Raw genomic sequence first — 20674 nt, forward strand, 5'->3', positions numbered from 1 at the left:
CTCACCCTCGGCTTATACGCGAGTCAATACGTTTTCCTGTTTTTTGTGGTAAAATTAGGTGCCTCGGCTTATATTTGGCTCGGCTTATACTCGAGTATATTACGGTAGGTTTTTTTCATTGAGAGTTATAACAAATTTACAGAAATCATTACAAACTTTGCTGCAGAAATCATTTCTCAGGAATCTCCCATATGCCAATCAAATGCATAGGCACTGGTCATGTGACCTCTGCTAGAGGGAAGGATCGCGGCACAAACAGAACCAGCGAGTAACTGGTGCTTCTTTTTTTTGTCAGAGATGATGTGGCCAATGCCTGAGCTTCTGGTCATGTGACTGACCCCCATAGTATAACTAAGCAATGGCATCTACAGTAAAACTCTCACTATTCTTCCTGACATACCTTGCGGAACAAATCCACCAGCAGCGGGCACGTCTTTACAAAGCTCCAGTTCCCCTGAAATCGGATGGCGTCAGAAACTACGGGGTGAAAAACAAACGTAACAGCCGATTCAAAGAAATACGTGACATTAAATCAAATGACGGAGTTAAAGTGTAGTAAAGTCATCTAAAATCGTCTGACAGGCTGGGATTTTATAACAGAAGAGATCCTAGTGGGGTCTCCCAGCCTGTCAGCGAGTAATGTGAGCTGAGCCACACATGCGCGGCTCAGATCACATTATGTGTGTCGCAGTGATGTGACTTCCTTGTGACATCGCCACAGCCCGGCCATTCAGTCGGCTGAAGATACCAAACCAGAAGGAACACCCAATGAAAATGGTAGTGCCGGGAGACCCGTGACAGCGCTGCGCTGAAGGACTCCATTTGCAGGCGTGTCAGTTATAACGTGCGCTGTATACCAATGTATTATATTGGGACTTAAGAAAGACAAACACTCGTGCGCACAAGTGAGTTACCAGGTGGACTAAAGTTGGTAGTGGATAGTGCCTCAGGACTTGCTGCCCTCAGGGATAGGGGTATCCTAATAGTCAAAAGAGAAAAAGGAAGAAAAAGAAGAAGAGGGCGCACCAGCCTTGTGCATGATCCTTGGACATATTTTTATTAAAAAGGAAGATAAAAAACAACTATTTACAAACATGTGGGAAAAGATTCGCAATACAAATGATCTCCAGATGCAATTGATCTGCTAGCAACAGACTCCAGATGGCAACAAGGGAGATTTCAAGGGCCACTGCCGGCTGACGCATTTCAAAGGGATACCTTCTTACTCAAAGACTGACACATTTTGAAGGCATCCCTTCGAAACGCGTCAGTGGCCCTTGAAATCTCCCTTGTTACCATCTGGAGTCTGTTGTTAGTAGATCAATTGCATCTGGAGATCATTTGTATTGCGAATCTTTTCCCACATTAGGACTTAACAGTGAAGGTGGACCAGAACACCGAAGAGGGACCCGAGAAGAGGAGGATCAGGGACGCTCTGTGCAAATCCATTACAGAGGAGGTAAGCATAACATGTTTGTTATTTTTAAGGCTCTGTTGACATCTAGGCGTTTTTTGGGCGTATTTCTGCTCTAAGCCTCAGCTCTAAAAACGCCCAACAAGACAAACCCCATTCATTTCAATGGCCCCCGTTCACATCCGAGCGTTCTGTCGCCTAAAGCAAAACGTCCGTCACTCAAAAAAAGTACAGGAGCTTCTTTTTTGGGCAGATTACAAGCGTTTTACATTCCTTTACATTGGTGACCTTTTGACCTGTGCAAAATTGCGGTAAAAATCGCGTAACTTTCTGCCTAAAAACAATAATGCTCAGGTGTGAACAGAGCCTAAGGAAAACAAAAGGCAGACTTTAGTATCACTTTAAGGCTACTTTCACACTGAAGGCATTTTTCAGGTGCTTTTGGGCTAAAAATAGCGCCTGTAAAGTGCCTGAAAAACGCCTCCCCAGCAGCCCCAGTGTGAGAGCCCGAGTGCCTTTACAGCAGAGCGGTGCGCTTGCGGGACAGGAAAAAAAAAACTCCTACAAGCAGCATCTTTGTGGTGGTGCGGGATCGGTGTATACAGCGCTCCTAAACCGCCCCGGTCATTGAAATCAATGGTGTAGCAATGCCGAAGCACCTGCAAAGGGCAGCGGCGCTTTTCGGGCACTTTTAACCCTTTTTTCGCCCGCTAGCAGGGGTTAAAAGCGCCGCGCCAGCAGCCAAAAAGCACCGCTAAAACAGCGATAAAGTGCCGCTAACGCCCCACCACCCCAGTGAGAAAGTAGCCTAAAGGCAAAACTTTTTTTTTTTCTAATTTAGGGTGGAAAGGGTTTAAATCCTGTGCTACATTTTTTTTGTGCAGTCAGTGTCCCCCCCTAGGGAGATTCAACCCTCTATTGGTCTTTGTGACCATAGTAACCAAGACAAAAAAAAAAATAGAAGAAAATCCTACATATGAGAGGATTAGTAGAACAAAGACGTGAGGGAAGATCGTCCAAAGTGTTCTGATGACAACGGACATGAGAATTCCCCTCATTTTGGGGAGATTTCCTCTCATTTCCTGTTGAATCTGCAAGACAGGAAGTTCAGGCAAATCTTCCCCCCGCAGGACACAGAGAGCAAAAAAATAACCCAATAGGAGATGTAACCCTCCCCTTCTTCCCTTTACTATATAAAAAAAGTGTTTGGGATTTCTATCCAGTTTTATCCTAACCCTTCCCCCAACCCTTAGACCCCTTTCACACTGAGGCGTTTTTCAGGCGCTACAGCACTAAAAATAGCGCCTGAAAAAAGCCTCAGCTGCAAACCCAGTGTGAAATCCCGAGTGCTTTCAAGCTGGGGCGCTGCGCTGGTAGGGCGTCACGAAAAGTCCTGCCAGCAGCTTCTTTGCAGCGGTGGAGGAGCGGTGAATACACCTCTCCTCCACTGCCCCCTCTTATTGGAAACTATGGGGCAGCGCTGCTATACTGCCGGCAAAGCCCTGCAGCAGCGGTGTTTTGCGGGCGGATTTAACCCCTTTTCAGGCACTCCCCCCCCCCCCGCTAGCAGCCGAATAGCACCACTAAAGCAGCGCTAAGAATAGCGCCGCTTTACCGCTGACACCCGGGGTCAGCTCAGTGTGAAAGGGCTCCTAATCAACTCCTTAAATCTGCTCTTGAGGAAGAAAGCCAATAAGATGGACACTGGACCGGTTACCTTTCAGCTTGGGCTTATAGGTAAGCGTGTGACTGAGCGTGTGCAGAAAGAATTCCTCCAGAGATTCGGGAATCACGCGGGTTCTGTACCTGGAGACCTTATAGGCAATTACCCTGCAGAGAAACAGATACAAGAACACAGCTCTGAGGATCAACTGGGTGAAAATGGAGCATTTTATATCAAAACTACCGGATTATTTTGCTTTAAAGTGAAACTTTAGTCAGAAAATGAAGTCCTGCCAGATGACTTCAGGACGGCCCCTTTTTCAGTATAGATATATAAAACATTAGGAATAAAGTGACTGTGTACAATCCAGTAATACACGGCTTTACCCAGGTCTGCACATGCTCAGTTGCTCTCCATTTTTTGGTCACTGCCGAATTTGTAGAGGCCGATCTGCTGACAGCCTTGAAGCGGAATGAAACCCTCCTATCCTTTACAGCCAAGGAAGCTTTTTCTGTTTAATCTGCAACTGCCATGGTCCTGCACATGTGATCAGTTAGGACTCCGGCCATTTGATGGTCTGACAGTTTGATTGAGGACACAAGCAAAATGTGACAGTGAGCGATCGATCCCGGCATTCCAGGAATGTAACTGTTTTTTGAAACCGTTAAAATCGATGGGTTTAGTTGCACTTTAGGATTTACTGCTGTTCAGGGGCTCTGAGCTTCAGCAAAATGGCCGCCTCTAGCAATAAAGAAACAGGAGCAATGCTGGAGGCAATTTACAGCACATACTCATTTCGGCAGCAGAATTATTAGTGTGGAAAGGATGTTATTTATGTTATTAATAAGGAAATGGATGTTCCTTGCTAAACATTATTTTTTATCAAGTTGTTCTGGGTAAAGTTCCACTTTAAAGGCACCCAAAGGTATTAAATGTTGGTTGGAAGACCTGTCCTTCTTGAGCAATAGAGATAATAACAGCGATCAGATAACTTTTGCAGCACATTATTGGATTTCACAATCAGCAACTGAAATCGCAGGGAAGGGAGATTTACCAATGTCGTTCAACACCTGGCTTGTATGACTGACCACTCCCTGCTTCCACAACGCCATCGAGGAGCCCTGAAATAAAACACATCGCTCACATTTCTATAGCAGTTTGATTGATTTTACTGGCTAAGATACAATTCTAAAGATCCAATCAGCATACCTCTAAGGAAACCATTCTTCTATGTGCAATCTGAATATTAAAGAACCAACTGTCCCGCCTATGAGCCCAGCTGTCCCGCCTATGAGCCCAACTGTCCCGCCTATGAGCCCAACAGTCCCGCCTATGAGCCCAGCTGTCCCGCCTATGAGCCCAGCTGTCCCGCCTATGAGCCCAACTGTCCCGCCTATGAGCCCAGCTGTCCCGTCTATGAGCCCAACTGCCCCGCCTATGAGCCCAGCTGTCCCGTCTATGAGCCCAACAGTCCCGCCTATGAGCCCAACAGTCCCGCCTATGAGCCCAGCTGTCCCGCCTATGAGCCCAACAGTCCCGCCTATGAGCCCAACAGTCCCGCCTATGAGCCCAGCTGTCCCGCCTATGAGCCCAACAGTCCCGCCTATGAGCCCAACAGTCCCGCCTATGAGCCCAGCTGTCCCGCCTATGAGCCCAACAGTCCCGCCTATGATCCCAGCTGTCCCGCCTATGAGCCCAACAGTCCCGCCTATGAGCCCAGCTGTCCCGCCTATGAGCCCAACTGTCCCGCCTATGAGCCCAACTGTCCCGCCTATGAGCCCAGCTGTCCCGCCTATGAGCCCTACTGTCCCGTCTACAGTATTCAGAATCGCTGTTTTTGTCTGAATACTTTGAAGTGCAAAGGAGGGATTTGGAGTTCTAGACCCCCAAGCCCTCCATAAAGGGTACCTGTCATTACCTTTTACTGTCACAAGAGATGTTTACATTCCTTGTGACAGCCCTGCGAGCTTGTGCAGCAAAGTAACCACATGCGTAAGTCACACCTGCATATGTACTGTATGTGCCTGCGTATGTTCAAATCACACATGAGGTATCGCTGTGATCCTCAGAGTGAGAGCAATAATTCTAGCAAAAAGACCTCCTCTGTAACTCTACCCTGGCAACCGTTACAATTTTTTGTAAGTTTTTTTTGTAAGTTGCGCCTATAGAGATTTTTTAGGTACCGTAGTTTGTCGCCATTCCACGAGTGTGCGCAATTTCAATGCATGACATGTTGGGTATCTATTTACTTGGCGTAACATCATCTTTCACATACAAAAAATTGGGCTAACTTTACCGTTCAGTTTTTTTTTTTAATTCATGAAAATGAATTTTTTCCCAAAAAAATGCGTTTGAAAGACTGCTGCGCAAATACCCTATGACATAAAATATTGCAACAATTACTATTTTATTCTCTATAGTCTCTGCTAAAAATATATATTTCTGACATTTGTTGCTTACAAGTTAAAATCCGTATTTTTTGCGAGAAAATTAGTTAGAACCCTAGTTAGTTAGGGTTCTAACTAATTTTCTCACAAAAAATACGGATTTTAACTTGTAAGCAACAAAAGAAATCGGCTTAGTCATGAAAGGGTTAAATTTCATCAAGTTGCATTAAAGTGCTGCAAAGAACATTCTTCTTATGGCGTTCCTTATTCAAAAACTTCTATACAAGAAAGTTCTTCTATACAGTCTGAACTTATCGTCCTTCCTTCACCACTCTGTATGTAAGAACACTCACCAGAACTTTATGACTTTGTGCCTTTGAGCTACAGTCTCCAAAGACTTATGGATTTTACTCTCCGGGGTCTCTGCAGGGGATCGAGCAGCTCCTCCTCTCCTCCAATTCATAGTGTAATACACTCACTCCTCAGTATTCATGCACGAGGAACGCAAGAGGATCCCACATAGTATAATACTGTTATTTTTAAAAAATGGCATAAAGTTCTGGTGAGTGTTCTCACATACAGAGTGGTGACGGAAGGACAATAAGCTCACAGACTACACAGAAGAACTTCCTTGTATATAAGTTTTTGAATAAGGAACGCCATAAGAAGAATGTTCTTTGCCGCACTTTAATACAACTTGATGAAATTTAATACATGTGGATTGTTTTCTATATATGTGAACATGGCAAGTCTATAGACTGAATTGAAGTAATTGATTTGCACTGAAGCACTTTAATTTATTCTTTTGAAGCACTTTATGGTGTGTTGAACTTTCCCAATATACTTGGATCACTATAAATATATATATATTTTTTTTTTTTTTTTAGATTAGAAAACCACTATTTTAGTTTTGATATTTTTCACTATTGCATTTAAGAATTTTCTGGCACATTAGAAGTAAACATTGGGACATCGCCGTGATGAGGCTACTTTCACACTGAGACGCTTTACAGGCGCTAAAAATAGCACCTGCAAAACGCCTTGAAAGCGCCTCTCCTCACGCTCCAAGGTGAGAGCCCGAGGGCTTTCACACCAGGGCGGTGCACTTGCAGGACGGTAAAAAAAAGTCCTGAAAGCAGCATCTTTTGCAACGCTGTAGGAGCGGTGTATACATCGCTCCTAAAGCTCCCCTGCCCATTGAAATCATTGGGGCAGCGACGCCAAACCGCTGGCAAGGCGCCGCTGCTGCAGCGCTTTGTGGGTAGTTTTAACCCTTTTTTGGCCGCTAGCGAGGGTTAAAAGCGCCCCCCCCCCCGCTAGCGAGGGTTAAAAGCGCCCCGCTAAAACGGCGGGAAAGCGCCGCTAAAAATAGTGGCGCTTTACTGCAGACGCCTCAGTGTATAAGTAGCGTAATTCCGCGTACAGACGATCGGAATTTCTGACAACAAATGTTCGATGTGAGCTTGTTGTCGGAAATTCCGACCGGGTGTGTATGCTCCATCGGACATTTGCTGTCGGAATTTACGCCAACAAATGTTTGAGAGCAGGTTCTCAAATTTTCTGACAAGACTTGTTGTCGGAAATTCTGATCGTGTGTACACAATTCCAACACACAAAATTCCACGCATGCTCAGAATCAAGCAGAAGAGCCACACTGTCTATTGAACTTCATTTTTCTCGGCTCGTCGTACGTCTTGTACGTCACCGCGTTCTTGACGTTCGGAATTTCCGACAACATTTTTGTGACCGCGTGTATGCAAGACAAGTTTGAGCCAACATCCATCGGAAAAAAATCCAGGATTTTGTTGTTGGAATGTCTGATCGTGTGTACGCGGCATTAGAGTTATATCTCCTGATCAGTGCAGGTTCAATGTACCTACAGGTGAGACTTATTATAGGCTTACAAGGGAAAAAAGTGGACTTTACTACGGCTTCAAAATGAAGGAAAAGCTTCATCATTCTGCTGATTACTTACATGAAAGCATCGTATCCAGGATGGAGAGCGAGATCTGAAATAGTGGAAAAGCTCTGTTATAAAAACTGTACAGTAGATACAAGAAAAGGTAAAATAGCAATAATATGATATACCTTGGACATTTTGGACTGTTCTGAATTCTTCACAGAAGAAGCAGGCTGACAAAAAGCTTTGCCAATCAGCACAGCCAACAGATCTATAGATTCAGAGATGAAAAACTTTAGACAACATGGAAGCTGTATATTATCCAATGTACAGTGTACAGGACACTGTGCACATCCCCCACCCCCCCCCCCCCCGCACTGCTAAGCCTATGTGGGCATGCAAAGATTCCTATTCATGTTAGAAATAAAACTTTGTAGAACTTACTAGATATTATCTGTTCCACAAAGTCGGCATCAGAAGATGAATTTTCCATGTGCAGACACAGCGCCCGCATTCCCGAGCAGAACCAATCCACAGCACGACCCGTATCTGTACAACTGAACACAATGTATCAGTGATCAGAGAAGATGAGTTATGCATCAAATGTCATTTACATTTTGGAAACTACAAGAAAGGGATTAGTACTGATCACCTGACAACGGCAGAACCTCCCAATCAGATGCCAAGAGGTGCCGCTAAAAATAGTTTGAGGACGGGTCTAAATGATGGGATTTTCAGGGCTCCTTCAGACGTATACTTTGCAATAAACATGTTTTACCAAAAAATACATCATGGACCAAGTCCCATTGTGGTGCCGTTCATTGTGAATGGCACCCCGACTTCAGCCTACAATATATTGGATGATAAAGCGCGTAAGGCGGTACTTGGATGTGATGTCATCACGCACGCCAGGTCCGTACTCACAGCCGGAGTCGGCTCGACTATTTGATTTAATCTGTCATATTAGTGTTAAGTGGAGACACACATCTATGTGAGTTTATGTTTTTTTTTTTTTTGTTTTTTTTTAAATAAACATTTTTTAGGTGGTTTTACACCTTTTTTTTCCCCTGAAAGAAAATTGCTGAACCGCAATTACCTGCGGATCCCGACTCCCAGAGCTACATGCGTTATTAGCTGGTTTACAGAATCACCAGCGCCTTTCTCTGGTGAGTATATTTAGTACATCTGGTGGTGGAGAGCGCGATGTTTGGTGAAATAAGGAAGAATTTGGAGGGATTGTTTTTTGTCACACGGGATTTTCACATTTTACATTAGACATTGGGTGGGATTTTTTGCTTTTCTTTGTTTGCAATGGACGTGTTTTTGGAGATTCATTATATGGGACACTTTATATTGATTGTTATTAATATTTGTTGCACTTTTAATATTTTTATGATTCATATGAATTTAATTTTGCATATTGCACTTGAAGATATTGTTTACAGGACAGATCATCACAATTGGAGGTAGAAGCGCTCTTCACTTTATTTTTTATTTTTGGTGTTTACGTCAAATAGGATCACAGCTGCACTTTAAAGTATTTGATTAAAGGGATACTAACAACATGTCATACTTACCTCCACTGTGCAGTTTGTTTTGCACAGAGTCTTCTAGGGTCCCATGGCGGCTCTCATGGCTCCTCCCCGCAAGAGCTAACCCCCTCTGGGAAGCTCTATCCCGAGGGGGTTACCTTGCGGGCGCGCTCCCGTGTGATACACTCAGCGGCCATAGCTGCCAAGTGTATGACTCGGCCCCGCCCTCCGGCGCGCAGCGTCATTGATTGACAGCAGCTGGAGCCAATGGCTGCACTGCTTTTAATCATCCAATGAAGAGCCGACTAGAGCTCGAGGAAAGCAACGCGGGATCACGCCCAAGGAGATACGGGTCTCAGGTAGATAAAACGGGGGCTCGGGGGGGGCTGGTGACTTCAAGGTGTTTTTTCACCTTATTGCATAGGATGCATTAAGGTGAAAAAACATGAAGCTTTACAACCCCTTTAAGCCCCCGTTCACACTACCGTGACTTTGAATCTGACATCCCTGCGTGACTTCCTCACGGCTTGCATACGAGTTCTTTAACCACTTGCCGACCAGTCGCCGTCATTATACAGTGGCCGATTGGCACGTTCCCACGAATCGCCGTAGCTGTACGGTGGCTCCTTTAAGAGCCATAGCTGGCGCGCCCGCTACACGGCGGGGAACACGATGCACGTGGTCGGCGGGCACGATGTCTGCCGGCCACCCACGATTGTGAGCACGAGAGCCAGAATGGGGATTTGTGTCCCTAGTATGTATGAATGTGAGTTAGGGACCTTAGATTGTAAGCTCCTTGAGGGTAGGGACTGATATGAATGTACAATGTATATGTAAAGCGCTGTGTAAATTGATGGTGCTATATAAGTACCTGAAATAAATAAAAATAAATAAAGTCTTACCTCTCCAGTACATCCTCTATTCCCACTATATCCATACTGTGCAAGTGCCACACAACTTCTAACACTGGAGGGCGCTGCTGAGCAGAAAAGTCACAACAGTGATGTAAGAAATAGAACGGCTTTAAAAATGATTTTCGGCAACATCAGCAACTCAACTCACTGCTTGTTCCCAGATCTCCTTCAAGAAAACCGAACATCTGAAACAATTTTCTGTCCTCAGCACTTTCAGGGTCCTCAGAAAAGCCGTCAACCTGTCCTAAAAATGTGATAGAAATGAGGGCGTGTTAGCGATGTTCAGAGCTTGTGTAGAATTACACTTATCGGCCCAGAAAAGATGTAATACCCCAATCTAATGAGAGTGAGAATTCTGGTAATTAACCCCTACTGGGCTGAGCAAAATCTTTACACACGCCCCCAATATACACGCCCCCAATATACACGCCCCCAATATACACGCCCCCAATATACACGCACCCAACTGCAGCCTAATTCCTGAACAGCAGAATATGGGGGATTAGCCCTTAATACAGCGTGGAATACCGTGCAGATTTGTACATTTCATATTGAAATATTAAGGCCGGGTTCACACTATTGTGAATTGGCTGAGGGTTTCCCCGCATCCAATTCGTATGTCAGGAGAATGTGACCGGCTCTCTATGGAGCTCTCTATGGAGCCGGTTCACATATCTATGGAGCGGCTCCGGTGCGAATTGCACATGAGTCCTGTGCGTCTTCTGGCCCGTTTCAGGTCCAAATTCAGCCAAAATTCAGATTGAAATCGGTACCTGAAACGATGAACCGGGACGCACCGGACCCCCCACTGTGAGCCGCTCCGTGCTGCAGTGTGAACCCAGTCTAAAGGGAACTTAAAGGGCTTGTATTCCCTTGTGTATCCTATGCATTAGGGTGAAAAAACACCTGGCAGAGACCGGCCCCCCCGTTTTACTTACCTGAGCCCTGGAACTTGACCCTGAAGGGATGCACTGTCTCTCTGCCCCGGGTTCTCGGCTCGATTAGATAGCAGCGCAGCCATTGGCTCCCGCTGCTGCCAATCAAATCCAATGATGCAGGCGCTGGGGGCGGGGCCGAGTCATACATTTGGTGGCTATGGATGCCGAATGCTGGATTCAGGAGTGCGCCTGCAAGGTAACAGGAGAGCGCTTCTCCTAGGAGGTTATCTGATGCGGGGAGGAGCTGCGGGGAGGAGCCGCGAGAGTCGCCGGGGGACCCCAGAAGAGGTGGATCGGGGCCACTCTGTGCAAAACGAGCTGCACAGTGGAGGAAAGTATGGTATGTTTGTTATTTATATAAAAAAAAAAAATAATAATAACCTTTACAATCACTTTCTTTTTAATTATTTTTTTGGATACTTTTGTACAGGGTCAGCTTGATTTAAATAATGCATTGAGATTTCTGCTAACAATTTAAAAAAGCAGCAAAACCGATTTTTTTACTGCTATTTACTTATAGAAATATGAATATAAAAATTAAAGAGATTTCTGTGTTTAGTTCTGACCAACGCATGTCTGTAACAGGTTAGCAATGAAAGTGTATTTACAGTGAAAACTTTTATCACAGTTTTGATATGAGGAGTAAGGGATGAAATCCGTGGTCGTCACGTTAGGTGGTCGGGGCCCCTTTCAGATGGCCGTTTCGCAGTGTACCTGATCGGAAGGTCCATGCAGCCCTATGGACAGGTAGGTGTGAACAGACTTGTGTCCATTTATACCCACCTACCTTCCAGATCTGTTCCAGTTCAGGAAAAAAACACATTTTTGCAGACCGGAGAGGAGGCAGCCTAATGTAGACGGACAGCGGACTACAATTCCATCCAGCCACCCATAGAGCTGACATAGGTCTGCTGGACAGAATGTGAACAGGCATGGATGAGAACACACCGTCCCATTCTCAGCGGGTCTGTCCACAGATCCCCCACTGATTGGAGTGGACTCTTCTCTGACTTTGGGGGTCCTCAAAGGTGGCCCCTGACATCCCCAAACAGCTACACATAATGTTCAGTACATGTGAACAGAAGACTGCCAAAGACTGCAGACTTACTAGAGAACCATCAAGCTACACACATGCTGCGGGTGTGCAAGACTGCTGGGGTCCAAGGGCCACATGGCAAGCAGGAAAGGGCCACAGGTTGGGCACCAGGTGTTTAAAGTGGTTGTAAAGTCAGAAGTTTATTTTTTATCTTAATGAATTCTATCCATTATGATAAAAATCCTTGTGTGCAGCAGCCCCCCCCTCCCCCCTAATGCTTACCTGAGCCCCATCTCTCTCCAGCGATGTCCATGAGTGCCTCAGCTCTCTTCCTGATTGGCCAAGACACAACAGCAGCGCCATTGGCTCCCACTTCTGTCAATCAAAGCCAGTTTGCCAATCAGGGGAGAGAGGGGGTGGGGCCAAAGTAGAATAACATAATTTGTATAACATGATTTTTTTTTCCCCTCTGAAAATAACAAACAGGCTTTACAATCACTTTAAACCTTCGGTCAGATTTTACTGCTGCCGGTATCCCTGCTAGGAAGATGAAGATGTCAGTCACCGATACCACAAGCGATGTCAAATTCTACATTTTACAGCTGACACCAGAACAAGAGGTGAGAAGAGATCTTCTAATGGGGACACTTCTTCCTCACTTTGGAAAGATTTCCTCTCACTTCCTGTTGTGTCTCCAGGACAGGAAGTGAAAATGAACACAGACAGCAGAACATAAACTGCTGGAGGTTGTAACCGTTTCTTCTTACTCTATCAAAAAAAAAAGTTTAAGCTATGCAGAGATTTTATAACTATGCAAAAATATCGAGCACATGCCTGATGCCTAGTACATGGGAATGTCGGGAGACATCAGCCGGTTACATAAAAAACAGCCGACATTCTGCCCATGTGTATGTCAGCCGGTCAGACAGAAGCTGGCCGTTTGACCACCTTCTGTGGGACAAGCATGCTGGAAAACCATCAGCCGAGCGAATCACGATCAATGCTTTCAGCCAATGGCAGAGTCTTCTGGTGGGGGGGAGGGGCATCAGTAATCAGATTTGATATGAATATTTTAGATGTTCCATTACATGGTAAACACCAGGATTTATATTCAGCTGTGCTCACTCGCTGGTCTTGGCTGAGCCATCCGTCCTCCATGTTGTCTCCGGGGTTGTGGCAGAGCTGTTGGATATTGGAGACAGCAGATCTTGCACCAAGTACATCAGCAGGAATGCCCAGATGTGAGGCCTGATCTCTTAAGGTGGAACCTGACAATAAAGAAAACACAGAGGGATTATCAGTTTCATGTTTAACCTCCCTGGCGGGATGATCATTTCAGATTTCTTGATGCTTAAAACGGTACAATTGTTTTGCATGGAAATTTGGTGTTTTATTATTGTAGGCCTGTAATTCCAACGCCGCGTACACGCGATCGGACATTCCGACAACAAATGTTGGGTGTGAGCGTGTTGTCGGAAATTCCAACCGTGTGTAGGCTCCTTCGGATATTTTTTTGTTCGGAATTTCCGACAACAAAAATTTGAGGGCTGGTTTTAAAATTTTCCGACAACAAAATCCGTTGTCGGAAATTCCGATCGTGTGTACACAATTCCGACGCACAAAGTTCCACGCATGCTCGCAATCAAGCACAAGAGCCGCACTGGCTATTGAACTTAGTTTATCTCGGCTCGTCGTACGTGTTGTACGTCACCGCGTTCTGGACGTTCGGAATTTCCCACAACATTTGTGTGACCGTGTGTATACAAGACAAGTTTGAGCCAACATCCGTCGGAAATAAATCCCAGGATTTTGTTGGTGGAATTTCCGGAACGCAACATTAGGAATAACACACTTAAATCTGTCCAAGCAAGAGTCTGGTAGACATGCCGGGTGTGATAAAGTTTGACATACGAAATCATAAATTATAATATAATAACTATAAATAATAACAAATAATAATATAATAATAATAAAAATTACTCAATAATGTAATCAAATCAAAAACACTGAAATTTGCTCAGTTGCAGAATTGTCGCTGTCATTATTTTCAGTGTTTGATGACGGATTTCCCCACAAATCGCGATCGATCAATTCTGCGAGTGATTCTAATTTATTATCGCTGTTTTCTAGCGGGTCTAAAACCACTTTTGACGTAAAGCGACGGTTTTTGGTTGCTATGGACAATCTCTAGTTTCCAGGCAGAAAGAACAGTATATATAATATAAAACTGCATGCAGGGCATGGGACAAACCACTAGGGACAAAGGGATGTGAAATAAATTGATACAGTAATTTAATCTGTAAGATCACAGTGTACTGTATGTGTATTGTGTGCTTTTCACTTTTTGAATTTGGCGCCGTTCTCCGTCCCCGTGCGTCACAACGCTCACAGGGAACGGAGCCCGGCACCGTGATAGATCCGGCGGAGGACACGGCTCGCACACACAGTGTGGGGGGGGACACATCGCAGGGAACGGAGCTCGGCGCTGTGATAGATCTGGCGGAGGACACGGCTCGCACACACAGCGGGGGGGGGGGGGGGACATAGCAGGGAACGGAGCTCGGCGCTGTGATAGATCTGGCGGAGGACACGGCTCGCACACACAGCGGGGGGGGGGGGGGGACATAGCAGGGAACGGAGCTCGGCGCTGTGATAGATCTGGCGGAGGACACGGCTCGCACACACAGCAGGGGGAGACATCGCAGGATACTGGGGACAAGGTAAGTAACCTCTTCCTGGATCCTGCGATGCAATCCCGAGTGTGGCTCGGGGGTTACCGCTTTTGGTACTGAAAATCCACCCCAGGCCACACTCAGGAATACTGCCAGGGGGGGTTAAAGCCCAATTTTTGAACAAACACATATGGCACATTTGTTCCCATGCATGCAAGAGGAGAGTTGAGTGACACAAACATGAGTTTCAGTTTCCTACTTCTCCTTTCACTGTCCAGTCACAGGCTGGGGGAGGGAAAAGTCCTACAAGTGATACTGACCTGCAACAGAGAGAAGTCAGGTCTTAAACTCTGTCACATTGGACTGTGTTGAAGAACTGTATAAATCTAAGGACTGGATGGACAAATACAAATCCTTGGGCATGTTAAACAGCTTTTACCATTTAGTATATGTATTTTATCTCTGTCTATTGCGTAATGCCTGGAGCTCAGCTTTAGGGCCCATTCATAGGAGGTAGGAATGTGCTGGGCGGCCATTCCAGCGGAATTCCTAACAACAGCGGGTCAGAGGAGGAGCCAACAGCGGGGTCAGAGGAGGAGCCAACAGCGGGGTCAGAGGAGGAGCCAACAGCGGGGTCAGAGGAGGGAGCCAACAGCGGGTCAGAGGAGCAGCCAACAGCGGGTCAGAGGAGCAGCCAACAGCGGGGTCAGAGGAGGAGCCAACAGCGGGGTCAGAGAAGGGAGTCAACAGCGGGGTCAGAAGAGGAGCCAACAGCGAGGTCAGAGAAGGAGCAACAGCGGGTCAGAGGAGGGAGCCAACAGCGGGTCAGAGGAGGGAGCCAACAGCAGGTCAGAGGAGGGAGCCAACAGCGGGTCAGAGGAGGGAGCCAACAGCAGGTCAGAGGAGGGAGCCAACAGCGGGTCAGAGGAGGGAGCCAACAGCGGGTCAGAGGAGGGAGCCAACAGCGGGTCAGAGGAGGGAGCCAACAGCGGGTCAGAGGAGGGAGCCAACAGCGGGTCAGAGGAGGGAGCCAACAGCGGGTCAGAGGAGGGAGCCAACAGCGGGTCAGAGGAGGGAGCCAACAGCGGGTCAGAGGAGGGAGCCAACAGCGGGTCAGAGGAGGGAGCCAACAGCGGGTCAGAGGAGGGAGCCAACAGCGGGTCAGAGGAGGGAGCCAACAGCAGGTCAGAGGAGGGAGCCAACAGCGGGGTCAGAGGAGGGAGCCAACAGCAGGTCAGAGGAGGGAGCCAACAGCGGGTCAGAGGAGGGAGCCAACAGCAGGTCAGAGGAGGGAGCCAACAGCGGGTCAGAGGAGGGAGCCAACAGCGGGTCAGAGGAGGGAGCCAACAGCGGGTCAGAGGAGCAGCCAACAGCGGGGTCAGAGGAGCGAACAGCAGGTCAGAGGAGCAGCCAACAGCGGGGTCAGAGGAGCGAACAGCAGGTCAGAGGAGCAGCCAACAGTGGGATCAGAGGAGGAGCCAACAGTGGGGTCAGAGGAGGAGCCAACAGCGGGGTCAGAGGAGGAGCCAACTGCGGGGTCAGAGGAGGAGCCAACTGCGGGGTCAGAGGAGGAGCCAACTGCGGGGTCAGAGGAGGAGCCAACTGCGGGGTCAGAGGAGGAGCCAACTGCTGGGTCAGAGGAGGAGCCAACTGCGGGGTCAGAGGAGGAGCCAACTGCGGGGTCAGAGGAGGAACCACTGCAGAACAGAGATGACAGTTGCTCTTTAAAAATTATGATTTAAATGAAATCCACCCTGGTGGGTACTCACACCGTTTTATCTCTTTATAGTCCTGTACCCCATGTGTTAGAATTTGTGGTTGATTTCTGCAAGGAAATGCCTTTTTTTATTTAATCATTAAAATGGTACTTCCCGCTCTCCCTCTGCAGTGCTCTATGCTGGCAGAGCTCAGTAGCAGCCACACCCCTCAGCACAAGGGAGGGGCGTGTCTGACCACATCTGTTATTGAGTGCTGATTACTGACAGCACTGGGTCAATCCCTGGTGAATATTGAATGATGTAGTCATGCTTACTACTAACACAGGATAATGAAGGTTGCTCATACATTGCCTGTCTGCCGCATATCTACTTCTGTCTTTTTGAATATAGTTAGTTATTCATATGGTAAACATATTTTTGCTGCAATTACAGTTTATTTAAAACAAAAGTGTTACAAAAGAATTACATATTAAAGTAGTAAAACAACTACAATTACTGACAATAATCACCATTTAAAGTGAATGTACGAAGAAAAGTTTTGGATACTTTCTCTCAGGTTCAGACAGGAGATGAAGATTGTGAGTCAGGAGACCAGCAGAAAATTTCACTTACCGATAAACGATTCTGGAAGTCGGGCAGATTTCGGAGAATGTTTTGAATCTGAATTATTTTCCCCATCACAAACCTTCTTACAGGGAGGATCCTCTGCCTATAATTTGCATTGAAATAGAAGAAATTTACATTCTAAAGCCGGGTACACACTATTCGTTTTTCTCTGTTCAGCCCCCCCCCCCCACCAGAACACTCCGATCGGCACACTGCCATTGGCTGAGAGCGCTGATCGGGAGTCAGTTGGTTTCTGGTTTTGCAGCATGCGCGGCCGGCTTCTGTTGAACAGACAAACATACACACAGACTGAATGTTGGCCGTTTTTTTTTTTTTATGTCTCCCGACATTCTTCCCGTGTGTACCTGGCTTAAAACAACAAGACAATCAATGTGATCGTCACCCGGGTCATCTACCTGGATTGTCTATGCGATAAGAGAGTCTGGGACACACAAAGGTGGGCGGGAACACAGTGCATGGGGCCCCATTCCCAAAGCCAATCATCTCCCTGCGTTGTACATATGTTATGGTTTATAGATCCCGTGTGCCGGGGCGACTGAACTCCTACACCAGAGTGACATCATCCAACGCTGGCCAATGAGGACGGCTGCATCACAGCACCCAGAAGAAGCCGGGTAGAAGATGCCAGAACAAGTGAGGGACCTCTGACCATTGAAGGAGTGGAAAGTGTTGTGCACTTTAGTTCTGCTTTTTACCTGCTGTGTTTCCTTTCCATACATTTAGTTTTATTCACTTGGAATGTGCCTTTAAATTTGCTAAAAAAAAAATCTGACTACTCCTGGCAGAGCCACCCCTCCCACTCTGCACTCCATAGTCATCTCCTCTTCTGGGAAGGTTTTATATACTGTCTGTGCTGGCCCAGCTCCTTTGCCACTCCAATCACCTCCCTTCATAACCTTTTATGTAGCTGCTAGGAAGGAGTGAAGGGGAATACTATAGAGCAGGGGTGTCAAACTTAATTTCATCGTGGGCTGCATCAGCAGTATGGCTGCCTTCAAAGGGTCGGTTGTATCTGGGGTGCACTATGTACAGAGTGCAGTGTTCAGGGTGCGTCATGTACAGAGTGCGGGGTTCAGGGGTGCGTCATGTACAGAGTGCAGTGTTCAGGGTGCGTCATGTACAGAGTGCAGGGTTCAGGAGTACACTATGTACAAAGTGCAGGGTTCAGGGGTACACTACGTACAGAGTGCAGGGTTCAGGGGTGTACTATGCACAGAGTGCAGGGTTCAGGGGTGTACTATGCACAGAGTGCAGGGTTCAGGGGTGTACTACGTACAGAGTGCAGGGTTCAGGGGTACACTATGTGCAGGGTTCAGGGGTGCACTATGTACAAAGTGCAGGGTTCAGGGGTGCACTATGTACAGAGTGCAGGGTTCAGGGGTGCACTATGTACAGAGTGCAGGGTTCAGGGGTGCACTATGTACAAAGTGCAGGGTTCAGGGGTGCACTATGTACAGAGTGCAGGGTTCAGGGGTGCACTACATACAGAGTGCAGGGTTCAGGGGTGTACTACGTACAGAGTGCAGGGTTCAGGGGTGCACTATGTACAAAGTGCAGGGTTCAGGGGTGCACTATGTACAGAGTGCAGGGTTCAGGGGTGCACTATGTACAGAGTGCAGGGTTCAGGGGTGCACTACATACAGAGTGCAGGGTTCAGGGGTGTACTACGTACAGAGTGCAGGGTTCAGGGGTGTACTACGTACAGAGTGCAGGGTTCAGGGGTGTACTATGCACAGAGTGCAAGGTTCAGGGGTGCACTACGTACAGAGTGCAGGGTTCAGGGGTGTACTACGTACAGAGTGCAGGGTTCAGGGGTGTACTATGTACAGAGTGCAGGGTTCAGGGGTGCACTACGTACAGAGTGCAGGGTTCAGGGGTGTACTACGTACAGAGTGCAGGGTTCAGGGGTGCACTATGTACAGAGTGCAGGGTTCAGGGGTGTACTATGCACAGATTGCAGGGTTCAGGGGTGTACTATGCACAGAGTGCAGGGTTCAGGGGTGTACTATGCACAGAGTGCAAGGTTCAGGGGTGCACTACGTACAGAGTGCAGGGTTCAGGGGTGTACCATGTACAGAGTGCAGGGTTCAGGGGTGTACTATGTACAGAGTGCAGGGTTCAGGGGTGAGTTAAGTATAGAGTTCAGTGTTGCGCTGTGTATGGGAGTGCAAGGTTTAGGGATGCACTATGCAGTGTGTGCAACCCCAACTGCCCTCCCTCTCTCTCCTACCAGGCTCTAGTACCTCTCTGGGTAGGAAGCTCTAGAACCTCCATGTGTAGGCGATGTTGCAGGGAGATCATTCTTCCTCTCAGATTCTGGAGAAGGATTCTGTCCCCACCATCAGTACATGTAGGGATCTGTTTGTTCCAGGAGCCGCTGAGAGCAAAACTGTCCCATGTAATTACAGAAAGCTTCTATGTTGACAGCGGAGCGCGGGAGAGGAAGGTGAGCGCCGGAGCGCAGAATGGAGTTGTGACAGGTTCTGGCTGCAAAACTGGGTGTGAGGGCCACATGAGAAGGCTTGGTGGGCCGCAAACCCCCCCCCCCCCCCCCCCCCCCCCCCCCCGGCCTTGTGTTTGACATCTGTGCTATAGAGTGTCACTTGAGCGACAGTTGAGTCTGTGGGGCTGCTGACATCCCATCCAAGATGGCGGGAGTGTCAGGCCTTTTCAAGTTCTAAACTAAGGATGAGCTCCAGCGTGTTCCCACAGCCCGCCAGGAAGTCGGAATTGCGCTGCTCTAATCACAGACAGGGAGACATTTCCTGATCCCTGCAGCCGCACATCAGGACAATGTCTCACTGCCTGTGATTAGCACAGTCAGATGATCCTCAGTCTAAACAAGGAAGATTTTACAGGTAATAAACCAAATGCCTAAAATACATGAAATATAATCCTGTAGAGTCACCCAAGTGACGCTCTGAGTCTGCCAACATCCCATCCAAGATGGCGGCTCCCAGCACAAGTCTAATGGCTTTTGGAAGTCTACAGAAAGGAAGATTTTACAGGAAATGAAAGCTCTGGTGACAGGGTCTCTTTAATGCCTAAAAAAATGATTACTACAAGACTTATCACCCCAATACACGCGATTCTGGTGAGCTATAAAATCGGGGTGTTCCTTCCTCCGCTTACTCCCCCCCCCAGCAGCCTCACCTCCAGCAGAAATCCATTCACATCCTGATGACAGCTCAGCAAATACACCGCCGCCTCCTGGATCCTCTTCCTGCTGTATTCAGATTTCCTGGATGCCTTGCTGGCTCTGCTGGCTGCAAAATAGTGAATGGAGGAGTTTATATATCAGAGTGCACAGCATATAGTGAATGGAGGAGTATATATATATATCAGAGCTCACAGCATATAGTGAATGGAGGAGTATATATATCTGAGCGCACAGCACATAGTGAATGGAGGAGTATATATATATATATCAGAGCGCACAGCACATAGTGAATGGAGGAGTATATATATCTGAGCGCACAGCACATAGTGAATGGAGGAGTATATATATATCAGAGCGCACAGCACATAGTGAATGGAGGAGTATATATATATCAGAGCGCACAGCACATAGTGAATGGAGGAGTATATATATATATCAGAGCGCACAGCACATAGTGAATGGAGGAGTATATATATATCAGAGCGCACAGCACATAGTGAATGGAGGAGTATATATATATCAGAGCGCACAGCACATAGTGAATGGAGGAGTATATATATATCTGAGCGCACAGCACATAGTGAATGGAGGAGTATATATCAGAGAGCACAGCACATAGTGAATACTTTATTGTGGCCACTAGATGGAGCTGACGATCACAGGAAATCAACGTATTCAGGAAATTATGGCCAGAATTAGTGGGGGAGGGATGA

The 20674-nt window shown here is 47.1% G+C and overlaps 1 protein-coding gene across 2 annotated transcripts in view; it reads right to left on the reverse strand.

The window, feature by feature from the left end:
• Nucleotides 1-20674, reverse strand: part of FANCA (FA complementation group A) — an 84444-nt gene that overhangs the window by 59674 nt on the left and 4096 nt on the right. The window contains exons 2-12 of one of the 2 annotated variants that reach the window (XM_073605962.1): nucleotides 19955-20067; nucleotides 16787-16883; nucleotides 12910-13052; nucleotides 9959-10054; nucleotides 9799-9872; nucleotides 7809-7921; nucleotides 7553-7635; nucleotides 7440-7473; nucleotides 4132-4198; nucleotides 3132-3244; nucleotides 401-477 (exon numbers count right to left, since the gene is read on the reverse strand). In XM_073605962.1, coding sequence (XP_073462063.1) covers nucleotides 401-477; nucleotides 3132-3244; nucleotides 4132-4198; nucleotides 7440-7473; nucleotides 7553-7635; nucleotides 7809-7921; nucleotides 9799-9872; nucleotides 9959-10054; nucleotides 12910-13052; nucleotides 16787-16883; nucleotides 19955-20067 — 1010 coding nt within the window. Of the gene's footprint in view, nucleotides 1-400; nucleotides 478-3131; nucleotides 3245-4131; nucleotides 4199-7439; nucleotides 7474-7552; nucleotides 7636-7808; nucleotides 7922-9798; nucleotides 9876-9958; nucleotides 10055-12909; nucleotides 13053-16786; nucleotides 16884-19954; nucleotides 20068-20674 lie in introns of both variants that reach the window. The other variant, XM_073605961.1, reaches the window with a different exon arrangement.

This window comes from Aquarana catesbeiana, linkage group LG11 (assembly GCF_042186555.1).
Source record: "Aquarana catesbeiana isolate 2022-GZ linkage group LG11, ASM4218655v1, whole genome shotgun sequence".
In the NCBI taxonomy this organism is placed as follows: domain Eukaryota; kingdom Metazoa; phylum Chordata; class Amphibia; order Anura; family Ranidae; genus Aquarana; species Aquarana catesbeiana.